At 48.3% G+C, this 20593-nt stretch overlaps 1 protein-coding gene across 1 annotated transcript in view; it reads left to right on the top strand.

The window, feature by feature from the left end:
* The window catches only part of WNT9A (Wnt family member 9A), a 59635-nt gene that overhangs the window by 27235 nt on the left and 11807 nt on the right, over window positions 1–20593 (top strand). The window contains exon 2 of the mRNA XM_058818101.1: window positions 14498–14757. Within this exon, the coding sequence (XP_058674084.1) occupies window positions 14498–14757 (260 nt within the window). The remainder of the gene's footprint in view (window positions 1–14497; window positions 14758–20593) is intronic.

The raw sequence follows: 20593 nt of genomic DNA, 5'->3' as shown, positions 1-20593 counted from the left end.
CTTTTAGTTTAAAACTCTTTCTGCTTTTCCTATCACTGTATTTAAAACAAAAATGGCTTTCCCTCTTTTTCCCATTTTTATGGATGCTGTTCAGTCCACAGAATAAAACTGTGGCTTTCCCTGGCCTGGGGTGTTTTGGTTAATGTGGCTCTTTGTTCAGACAGACTTCATGTAGTATAAAAAAAAACAGGTATGTGCTGAATTCAGCAAGGATCCTGAGGGTGTTCACCTGAAGTGTTGGCCAGGGTAGCTCTGGCTGAGGTCCCTGCCACTGTTCTGCAGTCAAGTCACATTGGAAAGATAGCTGAGATCTAGTAAAAACATCAATATTGATCTGTTTGCCCCCTCTGATTAACCCCAGCATCAGCTTCCCTTCCCCAGAGCTGGGCCTGGATGCAGCCCTTGGAGGACAGTGGTGAAGGAACATCAGGAGGTTGAGGGCCGACGTTCACACTGTTTCTTCTTTCCATTTTCCTCTTGCTGGAACACTTGAGGTGTGGAGGAGCAGGGATTTGGGGGAGCCCCGGGAAGAGCAGTGCTCAGGGTGGGTGGAAGGTGGGCAAGGAAGGAACACACAGTGCCCCTGAGTCTGGAGCAGAGCTTGGTTTGGGGTGTTGGTGTCAGAATGGAGCAGCAAGAACATTTCCCTGCACCGGTGTCTCATCCTTACCTGAGTTTGAAACCTTGGCCAGGGCTGCTTTGTTTAGCTGAGGTTTGACCAATGAAGTCCCATTTGAAGCCTCAGGACTGCAAGGCTCCTCCAGGAAGTCATTCCCAAGACATCTTTGGGCATGGGATGAGTTCCCTGAGAGATCCTTTGAGTGTCTTCCTGTTGAGTTTTGTAAGGAATCAACCTCTGTGCCCGCAAGGGATTCCCACAACCTGTGCTGGGGCTCAGGATGAGGATAAACTTCCAGCACCCCATCACCCCAAAGCCTCTGGTGCATCCTGCTCTGTGCAGTGCCCCAAATGTTTGTTTTTTCACCTGTTTAGTTTTGAAACCTGCCACGAGGATAATGTGACATTAGAGTGGAAAAGCTATCGGGGCTGCGCAGGGGAGGAATTGCAGACCCGTAAACTGCTCCCAAAATAGCTGAGATGATGTGTCAAACCGCCCAACCATCCCAATCCTCCATGAGCTGACCTCCCAGGGATATCTAATAGGGGCTGGTAACGCTGGGAGGGGAGGGGGAGCTGACACCCCTCCTCCCTGAATCCACATGCTGGTTTCTAGAAGTTGTCATTTATCCAGAAGTTGACCAAGAGCCAGTCCCTGCTTCCAGCTGGGACCTCCAGGTCCTGGATGTAAGACTAGGGCTGGGCAAGGAGGAAGAAACTCCTTCTCCAGTTGTTTTTCTGTCCAAATGAACTCGATGAGCTCTTTGCACTCAAAGGTTTTATTTCATTTGTGTTGTCTAGAGAGTAAACTTGATTTTCTCTTTAGCTGCTGTGCTGCTGGAGCAGGTATGTGTGCACAGGGAAGCTGCTGCCTTGGCTCCAAGGAGTTTCCTGCCTGGCTGCCAGGCTCTGTGGTCTGGGCAAGGGCAGCTCTGTGGCTGCAGCATCAGCTGGGAACAGACCGGGCAGTGTTGGGGATGGACAGCACCATTTATCCCAAACATGGGAAAAGGCAGGGACAGCCCCAGCCAGACCTTGCTGCTGCAGAGCTGGGCAGCCTTCACACCCTGTTGCAGACATATTTTATGAAAAATCCTTTTTTTTAGGGTTTTTCCTCCTGGGAAGCTGAGAGGCCTCAGGAACAAAATGTAAACATTGATTATCTGCTGCTGTGGGATGCAACAGGTGGATCTGTGATTGGTCCATGTTGGATGTTTTTGATTAATGGCCAATCACAATCAGCTGGCTCAGACTCTCTGTCTGAGACAGAAGCTTTTATTGTCATTCTTTCCTATTGTATTCTTTGCTAGCCTTCTGCTGAAATCTTTTCTTCTATTCTTCTAGTATAGTTTTAATGTAATATATGTCATAAAATAATAAATCATCCTTCTGAAACATGGAGTCAGATCCTCATCTCTTCCCTCATCCTAAGACCCCTGTGAACACGGTCACAACTCCCCAGAGTGGACAAAAGGGCTGGCTGAGGTGTGAGGGAGACAAGCAGGAATTCAGTGGGAAGTCAGATGCATTCCCTGGCAGGGGGAGACTGACACTGACACATGGCTGTGGGAGCCGTGCCCACAGCCCAGGGTGCCCAGGGCTGCCGTGGGTGGGAGCCCTGCTGGGATTGCTCCCACCCCATCCAGCCTGGCCTTGGACACTTCAGGGATGGGGCAGCCATAGCTTCTCTGCACAACCTGTTTTTCACCAGCCAAGAATTTTTTGTAGCACCTCATCTAAATCTCTTTATTTAAAACCATTCCTCCTTTGTCCTGTTCCTGTTGGAACCCTGGCTGCTGAGAATTTCAGATTTCTGTGCTGCCAGGCACTGACCCCCAAGAGAACACTGCACTGACCTGAGGCCCTGGAGAAGCTTCCAGAATGGAATGACAGAACTGGGATTGTGGGTGTGGAGTTTGGATAGAAGTGTGTGAGATCACAGGGTGGGAAACTCAGAGTTTAAGGGTTTAGAATACAGTAATGGATATAAAGCAAGGTGGAGGTTTGGGGTGGAGACTGCTCCTCCTTCTTTCTCCTCCTTCTCCTCCTCCTCCTTCTCCTCCATGGGTTTGGGTGGTTTTGTGTAATTGGATAAAAACTCCCCATTGCAGCCATGGGTGGTTGGTTATTGGGTTAAAAGTGAAAATAATTTCGGTGTCATTTCTGAATTGGACAGTTGATCCTTCAAAGGCCTTGCAGAGAGAGAGATGGGGCTCCATTTTTAGTTTGTGAGAGTGAAGTGCTGCAGAACTCAGGGTTTGTGAGACTGTGACAGAGATAAGAGCTGATAAACATCTGAGTCCCTACAAGAAATACCATCTCACACATTTAATCCCTACCCTGGAAAAAGACAAGAGTTGACATTTTACAGATAATAAGAAAGGAATAAGTCTCTTTCTCTCTTTTATAAGACTCCTTTAAGCCCTGGAAGGCTTCAGTTGGTAAAATATCAGTGTGGTGTGTGCTTGACACCTCTGGGGCTGTTCCTGCTGCCATCTGAAGGGTTCCAGAGTGCAAAGGGGTTCAGTATTAAATGTCCAAATGCTGTAGTTAGAGCAGGAAGCATCTTGCAGGTGGTTGGGAACACAAGAGCTGCCATTTGAGGTCAAATCAAAGATTTCTCCAGCCACTCACGGATCTCTGGGGGTCCAAGGAGACCTGGGAGCAGTGATGTGGCTCCTGACGTGTCCTTCTGGCTGCCTGTGGTTTAAAGGCTTCCTGAACCCTCGTGTTTCATCACCCAGCTGGCTGAACCTCCCTTTCCTGAGTTTGTTTAATCCATTTTGGAGTCTGTTCATCGTTCTGGGCTTCACAACATCTGGTGGCAGCAAGCCTTGACGTTCAATGATGTGAACTTTGGAAAAATGGCTCCCTTCTCAATGGCTGCCATTTATTATTATTATTTTTATTTTATTTTATTTTATTTTATTTTATTTTATTTTATTTTATTTTATTTTATTTTATTTTATTTTATTTTTTTAATACTGTGCCTGGTCTGAGTCAAAAGGTCTGATCCCTGCACTGCCCTGAGCAGAGCTCTCCCTGTGGAGCTTCCAGCCCTGGCTGGATCTGCAGGATTTGGTCCTCCTTCTCCTCCTCCTTCTCCTTCTTTCTTCTCCTTCTTTCCCTTCTTCTCCATGGGTTTGGGTGGTTTTGTGTAATTGGATAAAAAGGCCCCCATTGCAGGGCATGGGTGGTTGGTTATTGGGTTAAAAGTAAAAATAATTTATGTCTCATTTCTTAATTGGACAGTTGATCTATAAAAGAAGGATGGGCAGAAGGTGTTTTGAGAGCTGGAATTACCCTTTTGAAGGAATGTTCTTACCTCCTGTGTGGTGCTTTCTGATTCCTTGTTGGTAAAATAAATGAATAAAAAGCAGCATCAGTGCAAGAAGCTCAGGGAACAAACATTTATGGGGCTTTTGGGCCTCTTTGTTTAGATTTCAAATGCCAAATATAATTTATTCTGTGGATGTCCTCCCAGATAAGGGAAGCTGGTGAGAAAGATCATGAACTTGGATTTTCTTTGCTTGGAATAGAAGATCAAAGCTATTTCTGCAGGTTTATAGATGGCATTTTGGCTTCTAGGAATTTGGGATTTGTGGTAGGAGCAGATGGGTTTCCATGGGGCTCAAGTTTGGCACAAGAAACTCAAACCACTGAGCCTCTGGGCCACCTCCTTTGGTCTCCTGTCTTTAAAGTCCTGTATAAATTATTTTGCTGTGTTCTGTCGTGTGATCCATGACATTTGTGGTCCTTTCCTTGTCCTGAATCCCACCAAAAACTGCTCAAAAGCAAGGCGGGGTGGTGATGCATATCTTCCATAAGTGACATCTAGAAATGTCCTTTGTCTTTTATGTCATTTTAAGCCAAATTTTAGATAAAAAATCATGGAATATCTGGAGTTGGAAGGGACTTGCAAGGATTGAGTCCAACTCCTGCACAGGACAGCTCAACAATCTCACCCTGTGCCTGAGAGCGTGAATTTCTCTAACCCTGTGTCAGGGATGGAGCTGAGATCCTGGGATGAAAGGATATTCAGTGCTATAAAAAAAAACCCCAAACCCCACAAACTATTCCCCTCTCCCCCCAAAAAGCCCCAAACAAAAGCCCCAATATTTTAAAAATCTGTCTCTATTTGGGCTTTTGATTTTTTTTTCTCCCCTCTAGACCATGTGGAGTTAATGGGTTAAAAAAAAACCTTTTATTTTCTTCTCTGGGTTAATTCTTCATCTTCCATCGCACTTTTCCTGCTTCCCTGCATGAAAGTCCCAACTCCTTGTTGCCTATGCTGCAGCAAGCTCCAGGCCAAAAGAAATAATGTTTGGCTAAAAAAATTAAAATTAATAAATTGAAATAAATTAATTAAAATAAAATAAGATAAAATAAATAAATTAAAATAAATTAAATAAAAATGATCAGTGGCTGGCCAAGGAGCAGGGGTTTGGACTGGAGGTCCAGGAGCTGTCCAGCCAAGGAGGGGATGGTGTGGGGGAATAATTCCTGGCACAGGCTGCCAGGGCCACAGCTAATGCCTCTTAACTCAGCACTGAAAGCCCCTGTTGCCGCCTGGCCCGTGCATTCCACTGGCACCGTTGGGTTGAAAATCCTTTGTAAATCTCCCTGATTGCTGTTTCATTCTTGAGAGGATGAAGGGGAGAGGAAACAACACAACCTTTCCCTCCCCACCCTCTTTCTCTGCTTGTTTGTGGACAGAGTGGGTCCTTCCAGGGGAATTAGGTCTTGGGACTGAGGTTTTTACCTAAAATCAAATTATCTTTTGCTCTGATGGGCTGGAAACCTCCTGGATAAGGTTTGGTGTAAGGAGAGGAGGGGGCAAAGAGGAGAAATTGTTCAGCGTTGTGGTTCAGGTGCACCACCAAAGAGCCAAAACTGATTCTTTTCTCTGCTGAGTTTGTTCCCCCTCACCGGGGAAGGGAAGGCAAATCCTCCCTTCAATGAGTTGTAATTCATCACCTGTGCAGACCTACTTTGCAGGAGAGGGGAATGCTGCTGCAGCTTGGAGCTTGTGGTGCTCCTGATGGAGCTGTTCCTCATGGCACCTCCATCCCATAAAATCCTCTGCAGGAATGGGAACATCTCCAGCCCTCCACAGCTGGGCTGAGTCACATCTTCCTGCTGATCCACTGAGAGGTTTTTTCCTTTATAGGTCTGTCACATGCCAAACTTGTGGGTAATTTGTCCAGGGGAAGGTGAGGGCCTGCTTTGGCAGGAAATTTGATGGAAGTTAATTTTTACATGCAGCAACCATCCTCTGTCTGGGAGAAAACCATGCATGTTTAGTCCCATTCCCAGAGAAATCCCTTCTGAACTGATTTAAAAACCTGCTGGTGGTTGGAGTCCAGTGTTCTCCTCAGTGAAGGCCTGGGGAAATCTTCCAACTTCCATGTGAGCTTCATCTACATCTAAAATGGGAAGCTCTGTGGTAGCATCCAAAGAGAACTTTGGGCTCAGAGTGGTGGCTGAGTGCTGGAGGAAAGCTGTGCTGGAAAGGGACAGGCTGGAGGTTTGTACCATTGGTTTATTTTGTCCAGAAGCAGCTGTTGTTTTCCCTTTTTGCTGGATGCTGGAATAACTCTGGGTAGGACCTGAGGTTGTGGATTCTTTCGTGTCCATGTGTCCATCCTGAGACGGCTCAGAGGAAGCTGCTGTATGGATCTGTCCAGGCATGGTTGAAGAGAGCTTGAATGATTGAAACCTACATGAATCTGCACCTTTTTTCCCTAAAAATAAACCCCAAAAATCTGTTTGAGCAGATTCCATAAGGAGACTGGTCCTTCCTTTCCTGGTGAGTGGGGTCTGCTGGGTTGGAAGTTCCGCTGTGCTGTCGCTTTTATCCTCCTCCTTCCCATTGCTCAGAAGCTGATCCAAGGACCTAAGAGGATTTCCCTCTGTCCTAAAATTCCAGAATCTTCCATTAGAAAAACCCATCAAGCACATGGTCACCTTTGGAGTGGGGTTTAGGCTGCTTCCTACCTGCATGCTGTGAGCTTGGAAAGGCCTCTCACCCCTACTCAGTGTTTTGGGGAGTGTGTAATGTTGTGGTAAGCCCTGAGGAGCCCCTGAGGGAGCTGGGGGTGCTCAGCCTGGAGAAAAGGAGACTCAGGGCTGCCCCCATCACTCTGTGCAGCTCCTGAAAGGTGCCTGTGCTCAGCTGGGGCTGGGCTCTGTCTGCAGCAGCACTGACACAGCCAGAGCACACAGCCTCGAGCTGCACCAAGGGAAATACAGGTTGGAGAGCAGGAAAAGTTTTTCACAGAAAGAGTGATAAAGTTCTGGAATGGCTGCCTGGAGGTGGTGCAGTCCCCATCCCTGGGTGTGTTTAACAAAGCCTGGATGTGGCACTGGGTGCCAGGGTTGAGTTGAGGTGCTGGGGCTGGGTTGGACTCGATGGTCTTGAAGGTCTCATCCAACCTGGTCATTGTGTGATTCTGTGAATTCTGTGATTCTGTGTGTGTAGTAGCCTCTGCTGTTGGGCTGTGACTCCTCTAGAAACTCCAACTGAGATTTGGGCACTGCTGACTGAGGAGGAAGTGACATTTGAGACGTTGTCACCTAAAGAAAGCTCTGGCCACACTATTGAGAGGAAGATAAGGATCAAAACAGCCATTGGGCATAATTGTGGTGGGAATTGCTTCACTCTTTGCTGGAGTTTATAATTGCTTTATTTCTGGTCTCCCACAGCCAGGCCCCATTGTTTGGGGACAATGACAGGGAGAGGTGAGCCCAGGGAATGGAGCTGAGGGAGGAGAACTGGCACGGCCATGAGGGACGGTGGAACTTGCAAAGATGAGTTTTAGCAAAGCTGGGTTTGACTCCTGGCTGGGCTCCAGCTCTGTCCTGTAAAGGCCTGGGTGGTTTGGATTCCCTCAGGCTGGGAAAAACACTTTTCCTCCTGTCACCTTCCTTGAGCCTCACAATGTCACAGTATCCTCTCAGGGGATCACTGGGAAAATGACACTGGAAAAGGGGTGAGGTGGAAGTGGAGAATTCTGACAGGACAATCTTTGTGAGCACTTGGTGAGATTTCATTTTGGAAGCCTGAAGTTTGGAGGATCCACAGCCTTATTTTTCTGTAATATAAAGAGATCTGGGATATTTTTGAGTTCATCTGGACCCTTTAATCTCTAAACACTTAAAAACCCAAACAGGACAGTGCAGAATGAGGTGGTTGAACTTTCCGTGTCCAACTCTTCTTCTAAATATCAAATCTTCACTACTCACCTTGAAATTCAGATTATTTTCTTGGACTTTTGGTTTTTATACTTCAAATATTCAATAGCCTTTGTGGGAGGAGGAGTGTGATAAATCAATTTAGGGAAGATTCACGTAGTGGGAATGTGATGATAGGGGAGAGAGAGCAACTGGTGGTTTTTGGGTGCAAAATAAAATAATATAGGCCTGGTGTCCAGCATAACTCAGACTCCTTGAGCTGTGCAATCATTAATTTAAGTATTGTGGTGAAGACTCGTGGTCAAGCTGTCAAGTTTCCAGAAGCTTTTTTTAATTATTAAAGGAAAAGCGGTGAAAAGAGAAGAAAAAGGGCTGAAAGCGTGGCAATTCCACAGGAAAAAATTAATGTGGAAGGTAGAACTAGAATTAATCCAGTCATTGTACAGATGGACCAAAGGGAAATTTCCTAATAGAGGAGGAAGTGGGATAGGAATGCAGAATTTCTGCAGCCCTGTCATTCCAGGTGGGAGCAGCAGAGGAAACTCTGGAACACCTCAAAAATGAGGGTCAGTGTAGGTGCCTTGAATCCTCACAGGTCAGTGTAGGTGCCTTGAATCTCCCTCATCCTGCTCCAATCCCCAGCAGGAAAGTCCCCACTTGAGCAAGGGAAAATCCAGGGGCACTGATGGAAGTGTGAGCTGATGAGGCCATAGAAACTCTTGACCCCTGAGATGAGTGGGAAGCAGGATCTGTCTTGAGTTGCCTCTTGGAAGGGCAATAATTCCATGATGTCACAGATAAAACTTGGCCTGTGTTGTGGCCAGGGCTCTGCTTAGGATCACTCCCAAATCCTTGGGTGATTGAACTCCAGGAAAAAAATGTAATTAGTAATGTTTGAGATGAAGTTCACGACCAAGGAAGTGACGCCAGCAGAGTGTGTGCAAACCAGATGGGTCTTGCTTTTTACATCAATTAATGTTAAATGTGGAAAGTGGAATTAGAATTAATCCAGTCACTGTACAGATGGACCAAAGAGAAATTTCCTAACAGAGGAGGAAGTGGGATAAGAATGGATTATTTCAGCAGCCCTGTCATTCCAGGTGGGAGCAGCAGAGGAAAAAGCTCACCTTGGATCCCAGCTCCAGTGGCACTTGATTTAATTATAAACCTTCTGATTACCTGGCTTCAGACTGGTGGAACTGGAATGGGAATAGCACAAAGGATCCTGCAAAGGTTCCTGTCAGGGTGGTGGGGAAGCCAGGTCCGTCCTGAGGTTTGGATGTTGCACTCGGAGCAGAAATTGGGGAAGATTAGGTCAAAACTCACAGAATATCCTGAGTTCTACCTACAAGGTGCAAAATTCTGCAGCAGAAATTCAAAATCCTGACTTTTATGAACAGTTTCTTGACTCTGGAGGTTGATGTTGCTCTCAGAGTTAACTCCCAGAGAGGTAAAGCTTCCTGGGTTGTGTGCAATGAGCTGTTTGCTCTCTCTCTGGGTTCCTGGTGGACATACACACACACAGAACCCTTTGGAATCTTGGAATTGAGCTTAAAACAGTTTGGCTTAGAACAGTTGGTTCTTAGCTTAGAAACAGCTAAGTTTGGCTTAGATGGTCTTGGCTTTAAGACCATCCAGTTTCAACCTTTTTCCACATAGAGGTGTCCACTCCATCTCCCACTCAGCCCCTTCTTGGAGCAAAATTACACAATCACAGGGCTCTGGCTGGCAGTTTAATTGTAACAGCCTTGGCTTAGGTGTGTTAAAAACAAAAACACACTCACACACACAGCCCCTGAAACATTTCCTTGGCAAGAACAGCTTGGCCTTTGTGAGGAGCTGAGAAAGCGTCCGACTGACACCGTTGCCTTACAGGACCTCGCTCAGCTGAGGTTGCATAAAAGGGCTTTGTGGGATTAGAAGGGCTCCATGCAGCAGCGTGTCAGGTGGGGCAGCCCTCCCTGCCTCTGCCCGGGCTTTGTTACTGATGCCACGCTCTGCAAAGTGCCCCCTCAGCCCTGTCCCCAGGGCCTCTGGAATGTGCGTGCGGAGCCGAGGGCCCCCGGAGGGAAAACGCGTGTGTGGGTCTGTGTGTGTGGCTTCTGCTCTTCACCTGGCAGGGTTTCTGTGTGCTGGTGAGGGAAAAGCACTTTTCCCTCTCAATTTACTCCTTGGCTTGTTCCAGGGGTGCTTCTGAGCAGTAATGCAGGCAGTGATGGGATCTCTGTTCATCGTGGTGTTTCATTGGTGGATCTTCTGCCAGTTGTGGCACTGTGAAGCACCATGAGTCCCATTTCCTACCATCTGCTGGACCATGGATCTTTATTTTGTGTATGTTTAGGTGACTTTTGTCACCTACACACCATTGCTATCAGCCAGTTTTGGAAGGCTGATCTGTAGGAAACTGAACTTTGAAATATCCCAAAACCAAGCTTCTGCTCTTCACCTGGCAGAGTTTCTACATGCTGGTGAGGGAAAACCCCTTTCCCCCCTCAATTTACTCCTTGGCTTGTTCCAGGGGTGCTTCTGAGCAGTAATGCAGGCAGGGTTGGATCTCTGTTCAGTGGGAGCTTTGGCTGAGTTTTGGGAGGCACCAGAGCTGGGTGATGTCCCCCTTTCCTTGGGGAGCAGCTGGGACAGACCAGAAATGAAAGGGTTAAAATATGCTTCAAATAGACCTTGCTGTTTGGCTTTCAGATTATTATTATTATTGTTGTTGTTGTTCATCTTCATCTTCATCATCTTCTTCTTCTTCTTCTTCTTCTTCTTCTTCTTCTTCTTGAGGGAAGATATTTTTTCATGCTTCCCACCAATCCCTCTGTGCTTTTATCACCGCAGGGTTTTTCTAGAGATATTAATACCTTTGAGTATAACTGAAGGAGAACATTTTCCTGTCCATCTTTGTCCTAAAAATCCCATTTTTGCTCCCTCCCTGAGATATATCTGATATTAAAGCACCTCATCAATGCCTCAGTAATGACTGGATCTGTACTGGATGTGCCTGGCTGGGACTCAGGGCAGGATTTTATGCCCATTGTGCACCAAGGTTTGGGAGTTAAAGCATCCTGAGCACCTGTGCTGCTGGCAGGATGCATCTCATTAATTAGAGAGAAAGACTCATTAAAACCAGCGAATCACTGCTCCTGTCTTGGATTTTTAAAGGTTGAAATGGCTTTTGAGGTATTAAAGAGTCTTTTTTTCTAGCCCTGCATCTGAAGAAGTCAAGATGCTTTGGTTTTTAAGGTTGTTTATTTTTTAATCTATTACATTTTTTTCCTGGCTCACTGAGGTTTGTTTGGTAGGTCAGTTTGTGGCACACTGACTGTATTTGGGGTGGTGTTAGTTTTTTATACTGAGAACTACATGTACTTTATTTACAATCATTTTTTAATACTTATCACTTATGTTAGACAGTCTACTCTGAACTAATTTAGAAGTTTCACTATCACAGCAGGAGATGGAGGACAAGAATAAGATGCTTAGATCTCTCTATTTTCCTTTTTGAACTTTCATTCTAAATCTTTAAAATTCTACTTTTTCACTTTGTGACAAATTAACTATCATTCTACTTAAACTCTTGTGGCTTGTAAACCTTCACACAAAGTTGGCAGTTTTCTCTGTGGGCTAAAATCGAAGGCACAGGTGGTTTTGACTCTGCGCCAAGGTTTTTAAACTCTTTGCCAGGGTCTTGAGTCTTCTAGGGCAGTCAGAGGAATGCCCTGGGTTCCACACTCCTGTGTGGAACAGGTGGAGTTTTGCACATTTTCACCTCAGTTTTACACGTTTACACGTTTCCATCTCAGCAAAGAGGGTGAAGGAGCTCCCCTCCCATTGCCATCACCCCATTTTTCCCAGTGCCCTTAATTACAGAGAAATACTCATTAAAACCAGCATTAAAATCACTGCTCCTGCAGGACAGGTGGGGCTTTAAGGGGTTTCCATCATCTCAGCAAAGAGGGTGAAGAAGCTCCTCTCCCATTGCCATCACCCCATTTTTCCCAGTGCCCTTAATTACAGAGAAATACTCATTAAAACCAGCCAATCACTGCTCCTGCAGGACAGATGTGGCTTTTCCAGCATCTCAGCAAAGAGGGTTCCCATTGCCATCACCCCATTTTTCCCACTGCTCTTGCAGCACTAGAGTTGTCCAAGCCCCCAACCTTCCCCAGTGCAGGACTGCAACATTCCAGTGTGTTCCTAGCTCTGAATTTCCAGATTTTTTAGCCATTCTTCCTTATCTGGCTGTGGAATGTGTCTGCAGGTGCTGTGTGAGCCATTCCTCCCATTCCCATCACCCCATTTTTCCCAGTGCTCCTGCAGCAATGGAGATGTCCCCAGCCTTCCCCAGTGCAGGACTGCAACATTCCAGCGTGTTCCCAGCCCTGAATTTCCATATTTTTCATCTATTTTTTCCTTTCTGGCTGTGGGATGTGTCTGCAGGTGCTGTTCATGCCGGGGTGGTGATCCCCATGGGCTGTGGGACTGGCACCTGGCCGGAGCAGGGCACAGCCAGCATAGTGGGGCACAGCAGCCTGGCCAGCAGAGCTCTCCTGAGCCCAGCAGATGTTCCTGCAGCCTCTCTGCTCCTGGGGACCATGCCAGCCTGGTCCTGTGCCATCAGCTGTCACTTGACACCAGGAACAGTCCCCTGGCATCTTTTGTTGCCCACTGTAGAGTCAAGGACCTTGTGCTGGAGAAGGGAGGGGGTGAGGCAAAGGGACATGAATTTCTTTGGGTTATGGGGTTTCTTTAGGTTTTGAGCTTGTTCTGTCTTGTAAAAGCTTTTGGCAGTGTTTCCTGGAATGTCAGGAGCCAGGACATCCCTCTGGCTCTCCTGAGCAGCCCAGACCCCTGCCAGGGGGCTCAGGGACCCTGGCACAGAGCCCAAAATGCCCCTGTGGGTTTGATTATGACCCATGGAGCAAATTACCAACCTTGTATGAAGATCTGCAAGCCACAACAGTTTAGGTAGAATAATAGTGAAGTTATCATGGGGTGGAAAAGTAGATTTTAGGGGTTTTGGTGTGGGGGTTCAGGAGGCAAGATGGAGGGAACTGGGTGTGTCCAGCCTTCCTCCTTCTTCTTCTTGGCCTCCACCTTCTGCTGTGATGGTGGCACTTACAGATTGGTTTAGAGTAGAAGCTCACTGTCTAACATAGGTGAGAGGTATTGGGAAGTAATTGTAAATATTGTACATGTAGTTTTTAGTATAAAGACATAACACTGCCCAGAGGAGGCAGAGTGCCTGGAACTGTCCTGCTGGACGGACCTCGGCAGGGCAGGAGAAAATTTTTTATAGATAAGGAACAATAAACAACCTTGAGACCGAGAAATGAAGAGCCCTGACTCCTTCTTCAAGCGCCAGGCTGGGAAAAGAGACTTTGGAACTTTTCTCGGGGTCACTCTGACCAGTGAGAGATCCCGACCCTGGAAAGTGTGTCCTGCGCTCCAGCCTCACGCTGTGACTTGCTGGGTTTTGTGTCAGGATCTCCTCTGCTGAGGGCAGGGTGGCTTTCTGTGCTTTCTCAGGGTGTCTCTTGGGCTCTGAAGGGACAAATCATCCTCTGTCCCTTCCCCAGCTGGGTTCTGGCTCTGCTTGCTGTGCTAAGATGATTTTTTTGTTTATGCCCAGTGACAGTGGTGCTCGTGTATTTTTGCCAGTTCCCCAAGTTCAGGCAGTGAGGCACCTGAAATGATTTCTTTCCACTTTCAGTTTTAAACACAGTCCTGTGGTGGAGGTGACCAGGGATTTATGCCCAAACAAGCTCTTTGAGATCCAGTAGGGAGCATAAATCCAAATATTTCCTCTTACCTTTTTCCTGCTGCCACCTTGCACACACACTGTGAGGAGCCCCACTGTAAATCAAGTCCACAGGGATGCTCAGCCAGGAGATCCTGATCCCATTTCTATCACAGGCTGTATTTCATGGAATCCCAGAATGGTTTGGGTTGGAAGGACCTTAAATACCATCTAGATCCAAGCCCCTGCCCTGAGTGGGGATGCCACTCACTAGATCAGTGTCCAGGCTGGCCTTGGACATTTCCAGGCATGGTGCAACCACAGCCTCTCTAAGCAACCTGTGCCAAGGCCTCACCACCCTCACAGGGGAGAATTTCTGAGCTGGGGGTGCTCAGCCTGGAGAAAAGGAGACTCAGGGCTGCCCTCATCACTCTGTGCAGCTCCTGAAAGGTGCCTGTGCTCAGCTGGGGCTGGGCTCTGTCTGCAGCAGCACTGACACACCCAGAGCACACAGCCTCAAGGGAAATATAGGTTCTAAATTAGGAAAATGTTTTTTTACAGAAAGAGTGATAAAGTTCTGGAATGGCTGCCCAGGTGGTAGAGTCCCCATCCCTGGGTGTGTTTAACAAAGCCTGGATGTGGCACTGGGTGCCAGGGTTGAGTTGAGGTGCTGGGGCCGGGTTGGACTCGATGATCTTGAAGGTCTCTTCCAACCTGGGAATTTTGGGAATTCTGTGATTCTGTGAAAGGAAGGAGCTTTAATGGCAGGGCAGAAGCACTGGCCAGAGCACACAGGTCTCCTCCAGGGCTGCAGCAGGACTGTCCCCATCCCAAAAGGTCTCTCTAAACCCATCTCTGCTTTTCTGTCTCTTGTCCTTCTGTGAACTCTTGCAGTAATTTTTTGTTTCCCTGCCCTCACCGTGGTGTCCCCGTGTTTCCCTGCAGGCTGACGGGGAACGAACCCCTGACCATCCTCCCTCTGACCTCAGAAATGGAGGAGGCGGCCGTCAAGGCCCACTACAAGGTGTGTGACCGCCTGAAGCTGGAGAAGAAGCAGCGCCGGATGTGCCGGCGCGACCCCGGCGTGGCCGAGACGCTGATGGAGGCCATCAGCATGAGCGCCCTGGAGTGCCAGTACCAGTTCCGCTTCGAGCGCTGGAACTGCACCCTCGAGGGCCGCTACCGCGCCAGCCTGCTCAAGAGAGGTGGGGCTGGGGGCTGCAGGGGGGTCCTTGAGGGTGGGGGGTATGGGGGATCTTGGGGGTCCTCAAGGGAGGGGAGTCTGGAGCCACCTCAAGAGAAATGAGTCTGGGGGGCCTCCTCAAGGGAGGTCTGGAGGGGAGGCCTCTTCAGGAGAGGTGTGTTTGCGGCCTCCTGAAGGGAGGTGAGTCTGGGGCTCTGGGGGGCCCCTAAAGAGAAATGAATCTCGGAGCTCCTCAAGGGAGGTGGAGTCTGGGGCCTCCTCAAGAGACGTGAGTCTGGGGATCTGGGGCTCCTCAAGGGAGATGAGTCTGGGGCCTCCTCAAGGGAGGTGAGTTTGGGAGGCCTTAGGGGGATCCTAAAGAGAAATGAGTCTGGGGGCTCCTCAAGAGAGGTGAGTCTGGGGGTCTGGGGATTCCTCAAGGGACATGAGTGTGGAAGGTCTCCTCAAGGGAAGTGAGTCTGAGGGGTTCCTCAAGAGAAATGAGTCTGTGGGGCCTCCTCAAGGGAGGTGAGTCTGTGGGGTCTGGGGGCTCCTCAAGAGAAATGCGTCTGGGGGACTCCTCAGGGGAGGAGAGTCCAGGGGGTCCTCAAGGGAGGTGAATCTGGGGGCTCCTCAGGGGAGGTGGTTCTGGGGATTTCTCAGGGGCCTTCTCAAGGGAGGTGAGTCTGGGGGGTCTGGGGATTCCTCAAGGGACATGAGTCTGAGGAGTCTCCTCAAGGGAAGTGAGTCTGAGGAGTTCTTCAAGAGAGGAGAGTCTGGGGGCTCCTCAAGGGAGGTGAGTCTGGGGAGTGTGGGGAGCCTCCTCAAGGGAGGTGAGTCTGGGGGGCTCCTCAGGAGAAATGAGTCTGGAGGTTCCTCAAGAGAGATGGGTCTGGGGGGGTCTGGGGGCTCATCCTGCCCTGATGGCCAGTCTGGGCCATCCTTTGCTGGTGGTGCTTCCCCAAGGTCCACCACGGGCTCCGTGCAAGGCCTGAGCTCATCCCTGGAAGTGCAGGGCAGGCAGAGAATGCGCTAATGGGGGTAATTTATGGGCTTGCCCTCTCTGCTTCCCACTGCTGGCCCTGGCTGCTCCCCTTGGAGGCTGGAGCTGTTTGTGCAGCTCTCTGCAGTTGCATTTTCTGCCCATTTCTGCTGGAAACTGAGCTGCTGCTGGAGGAGAGCGTTGGGAAGCTCTCAAAGCTATCCCCTCTTTCTTTATTAATTTCTTTCTTATATTCTTTCTTTATTATTTTTCCTGTTCATTTTTCCTATTTATTTCTCCTGTTTATCATGCCAGTCTCTCAGGAAAAAGGTTGAGGAAACGCCTTTTTTAAGGAAATAAGGCAAACCAGACTGTTCTATGCTGTCCTGTTAGAGGGGGCAAGGGGAGCCCTGTCATAGTGCAGGACAAAACCTGCAGATTAATAATAAATAAAACCTTGCAATAAATCTGTTATTGCCAAGGATGTGAGCAGTGGGTAATTAATTCACCTGTTCTCATCAACTCAGGTGGAGATGGCCAGAAATTAGGATTATTGGAGGAGAAGGTGATATTTTTAGTTCTTTTATTTGTACCACCACATATAATCCAGTTTCTTCCACCCTCCCAGTAAAATCCAGTTCTTATTTTAGCACAATTTTACAGACAGCATTCGAGGGGCTCCAGGGCTTTAGTGCCTTCCAGAAAACCCCACACTCAGCAATAGGCCTGGACCTGGAAAAGCCAGGGTGTGAAAGGCTTCAAAGATAAGAGCAGAGGTTTGCAGGGCTTAATTAGTGAGGAGGAGTAATTCAGAAGCACCCGGGGCTTAACTAATGCACTGTCACTGACTGGTGGAAACAAGGAAAGTCCTTATGAAACCCAAGAGCTCCGGGCCAGAGCTGCAAGACATTTAAAAATATCCCTGCATGCCAGAGGAGTCCCTGGATTAGTGGTGCCTTGGGGAAGCCAAGCACTTTCTCATGCTGACACCTGGAGGCCACAGCTCGTTCCTTCAGACCTGCCTGTGCCCTGGGCAGGGTAGCCTGGAGTTAAAACCCCACGGAGACGCCCCCGTTGTCAGGGATCTGGGTGATAAATGAGAGCTCTGAGGGCTGCAGGGCTCTGCTGCTGTCTCATTCTGCCATGGTTTATATCCCTGCAGCATCTCTGCCCTGCCCCGCTGCTGTAAATCCTTCAGGTGCTGTTCCTGAGCAGTAACACAGTGCTCTGTAAATCTTCCTCCTCCTCCTCCTCCTCTGCAGGAGCTGCTGGTTCCTGGCTCAGCATTGCAGCAAGTGGTACCCCAGGGCAAAGGCTGGCATGTATCACCCACTAGGGCACAGCTTTCCAAATCCGTCGCTCTCCTCCTTCAGGACTTTGCAAACAGAAAGGAAAAAGGGGAAAAAAACCCACTTTTTTCACTTAAAAGCAGAAACTTTTTTACACTTTGGTCACCCTGGCTGCTGGTTTGCAGCTTGGGCTGATGCAGCCCCCGTTTCTTAAAATAACAGGGGATTGTTTAAGGGACTCGTTATCCTCTTTGGATCCTCGTGCACAATTTTGGAAATGGCTGAAACTGGATAGCCAGGCCCGGCAGACTGTCAATGCACTGGGGCTTAGAATGCCTGCATTGATTTAAAGCTCATTATCTTGTTACAAAATATCTTGGTGCAATCAAATAGTGCGTGGTGGAGATGGCTTTAAAATCTGGCCAGAGCCAAATGTCACATGGAGCTCGTTGGGAGCTGTGAGATGATCCCCGTGCTGATGGGCACAGGGAATTTGGGAAGCTCTCAGTGGTGTGGGGAAGGGGAGGAGTGGAGACAAAGCTGTGGAGAGGGAGAAGCTGGCAGATGAGCTGCTCCTGCTGGCTTTCTGTCAGGTCTGGAATGCGTTGTGGTCGCACGGCGCTGACTTTCTGCTGGGATTCCACAACTGCTCCGGATTCAGCAGGGTGGAGAGCTGGGCTGCCCAATTCAGCAATTCACGCTGGTGGCTGGGAGCTGAGTGTGCAAGGCCAGCTTGGATGGGGTTTGGATTGACCTGGCATAGTGGAAGGTGTCTCTGCCCAGGACGGGATGGATCTCGGGGTCCCTTCCAACCCAAATCACGCCATGATTGCAGGCTCAGACCTCCAGGGCAATGTTGGCACACCCCATCCCATTGAGGATTCTCTGTTTGACACTGGTGCTCTTCATTCTGGCTGTGGCAAGAATTCTCCAATCCAGGAGCACAGCTGGCTTTGGTAGTGGCATCCCTCTGACAGGCATGTGGGCAGTCAGACCAGAGGTGTAACCTAGAAAAAACTGTTTTTAGTGAAAAAACATAGTTCACAAAGGATGAGAGATGCTTAGAAGGCTGATGGCTGGGAGTTGAGTGTGCAAGGCCAGCTTGGATGGGGTTTGGAGCAACCTGGGATAGTGGAAGTTGTCCCTGCTCAGGACGGGATGGATCTCAGGGTTCCTTCCAACCCAAATCACGCCATGATTCCAGGCTCAGAGCTCCAGGGCAGGGTTTTCACACCCCGTCCCATTGAGGATTCTCTGTTTGACACTGGTGTCTGTTCATTCTGTGTGGCTGTGGCAAGAATTCTCCAATCCAGGAGCACAGCTGTCTTTGGTAGTGGCATCCCCCTGACAGTCTAACCTGGGGTGTAACCTAGAGAAAACCAAGGATTTTAGCGAAAAAACACAGTTTACAAAGGATGAGAGATGCTTAGAAGGCAGTTTCTACCCAGAGGAGTATCTGGGTACCCATGAGTTTTTGTTGTGTGAATTTAGAATATAGAATTTAGGATACTCCACTTATATATGAAGAATACTCCCCTCCACATATGTATAATATATGAATTTAGAATACTCCACTTCCAGTGGAGTATTTGCAGTGCTGAAGGTGTTTCTGGGCTGTCAGAATATTAAAATAAGAAAATTTGTTATTTTAACTCTCACCACTCTTTGCAGTGTCCTCAGTGAATGTAGAGCTGAATCTTCTTTATTTTAGCGTCGTTTCTAGAGATGAAAAGGTTCCTGTTCTCCTTTTCCAGGTGAGCAGTAGAATGATTGGATAATTCCTACCACAATTTGGAGGTAGAACCTCAGAACCCTTGGGAGGACCAAGCCTTGGTCTCCTGGGGTGGATTTCCATCAGTCTTCCTGCTCCTGGGAGTGTTTTGGGAAGGCAGACTCTGGGAATGGCCACATGAGTTTGCTTGGAGTGTCATGAACCTCCCAAGGAACAGTTCCAAAAATGACCTGGCAGTGTCTCTGCATGTCCTTGGTTGACACACCAGCTCACAGATATATCCACTACTGTCACCATCCACTTGTGTTATTTTTGAGTGGGGGATTTCTTGAGTCCCATCCAAAGCCGTTCTGGAATTGCATCTCAAATATGCAGTCGTTTACAGCTTCCATAGCTGGGGAATGGGCAGCTATAAATACTGCCATGTTTGCTTTTTATTTCTGGCTTTTATAATTTGGATTGAAACCCTGGGTCCCTCTGGGTGTCACTTGCCTGTCAGGGGTGTGGATGCTGTCACATCCCTGCAGGTGAGTGTGGAGGTGTAAAGAAAGGCTGTGCATGGAGGTTTGAGGTGTAAACTGGGTTTTTTTGAGTGAGATGCTGCATTGGGTGACACATCTCCTGCTTCCCAGCCCTCAGGTGTCATCTGTCAACAATTCTGCCAGTCTGGAGCAGGACCCAGTGATTTGATTCAGGAGGAAAGGGAAGAGTGAGGAGGATTGGAAGCCTCTGCTGGGTTCTGCAGTTTGGTGTCCCTTTGGTAGCAGCTGTGGTACCTCCATTTCCGGTCCAACTCTTCATGGAGTCAAAGCTTTGGCTCTGAGGGGACCTTAGAGCTCATCCAGTTCCACCCCCTGCCATGGGGAGGGACACATTCCACTATCCCAGGTTGCTCCAAGCCCTGCCCAGCCTGGTCTTGGACACTTCCAGGGATGGGACAACTCTTGCTCAACTCTTTCCATTTTCAGGCAGAGACTGTGAGTGACACAGAGTGACAGGCACCGAGCTGGCCAGATTCCATGGGCATTCCTGAATCCTTGTGCCACTCTGTCCATCATTCCTTGCCCTCTCCTGTGCCCTGTTCACCATCAGTGATGCAAGTAGAGTTTCCCATGCTGTGAGGGAGTCAGGAGGGCACAGCTTTTCCCAGTGGTGCCCAGCAGTGCCACAGGAGGAACAGGCAGGAATTGGTGCCCAGGAAATTCTACTTGAACATGAGGAAGAACTTCTTTCCCAGGCAGTGACTGAGCCCTGGTGTGGAGTCTCCTTCATTGGAGATATTCCAGAGCAGTCTGGATGCAATCCTGAGCCCTGAGCTGTGGGATGGCCCTGCTGGAGCAGGGAGGTGCCACCAACTGCCCCCCCATGGTCCCTTCTGTCACCGGCTGGGGGCTGTGTACAAATCACCAACGGGACGGGGATGTTGTGGAACATGCCTTGAGCTGTTTTATCTTCCAGCATCAGTCCCATTCCATGGTTATGACAATGGGAAGATGCCACCAGCTCACATCCCAGGCAGCAGACGAAGAATTTATGTTACAATTTACTTTATAAGTTTTTTGACCAATCACACAAAGCAAAAGCACATTGACAGTAGTTCCATCCAATCACTGTAAGCACAGGTACCTTTGGTTAAAACAATGTTTGCTTATTTCAAATACAGTATCTGCTTGTGAGCCTTAAAACACAATGCACACAGCTCCATTATTAAGCTTCAAACTTCCTAATATCTCACTAGATAAACTTTTCTGTAGCTTAGAGAGTTATTCTAGACAAGGGTTAATACACAGACCATTGTTCTATTTGTCTTTGCTTTTTTATAGTTTAAATAATTTTTCTGCTGACCTATCTCATG

Source organism: Ammospiza caudacuta, chromosome 1, assembly GCF_027887145.1.
Source record: "Ammospiza caudacuta isolate bAmmCau1 chromosome 1, bAmmCau1.pri, whole genome shotgun sequence".
NCBI lineage: Eukaryota > Metazoa > Chordata > Aves > Passeriformes > Passerellidae > Ammospiza > Ammospiza caudacuta.
Note: the sequence above shows the minus strand (reverse complement) of the source record. Positions and strands in the feature narration are given on the sequence as shown.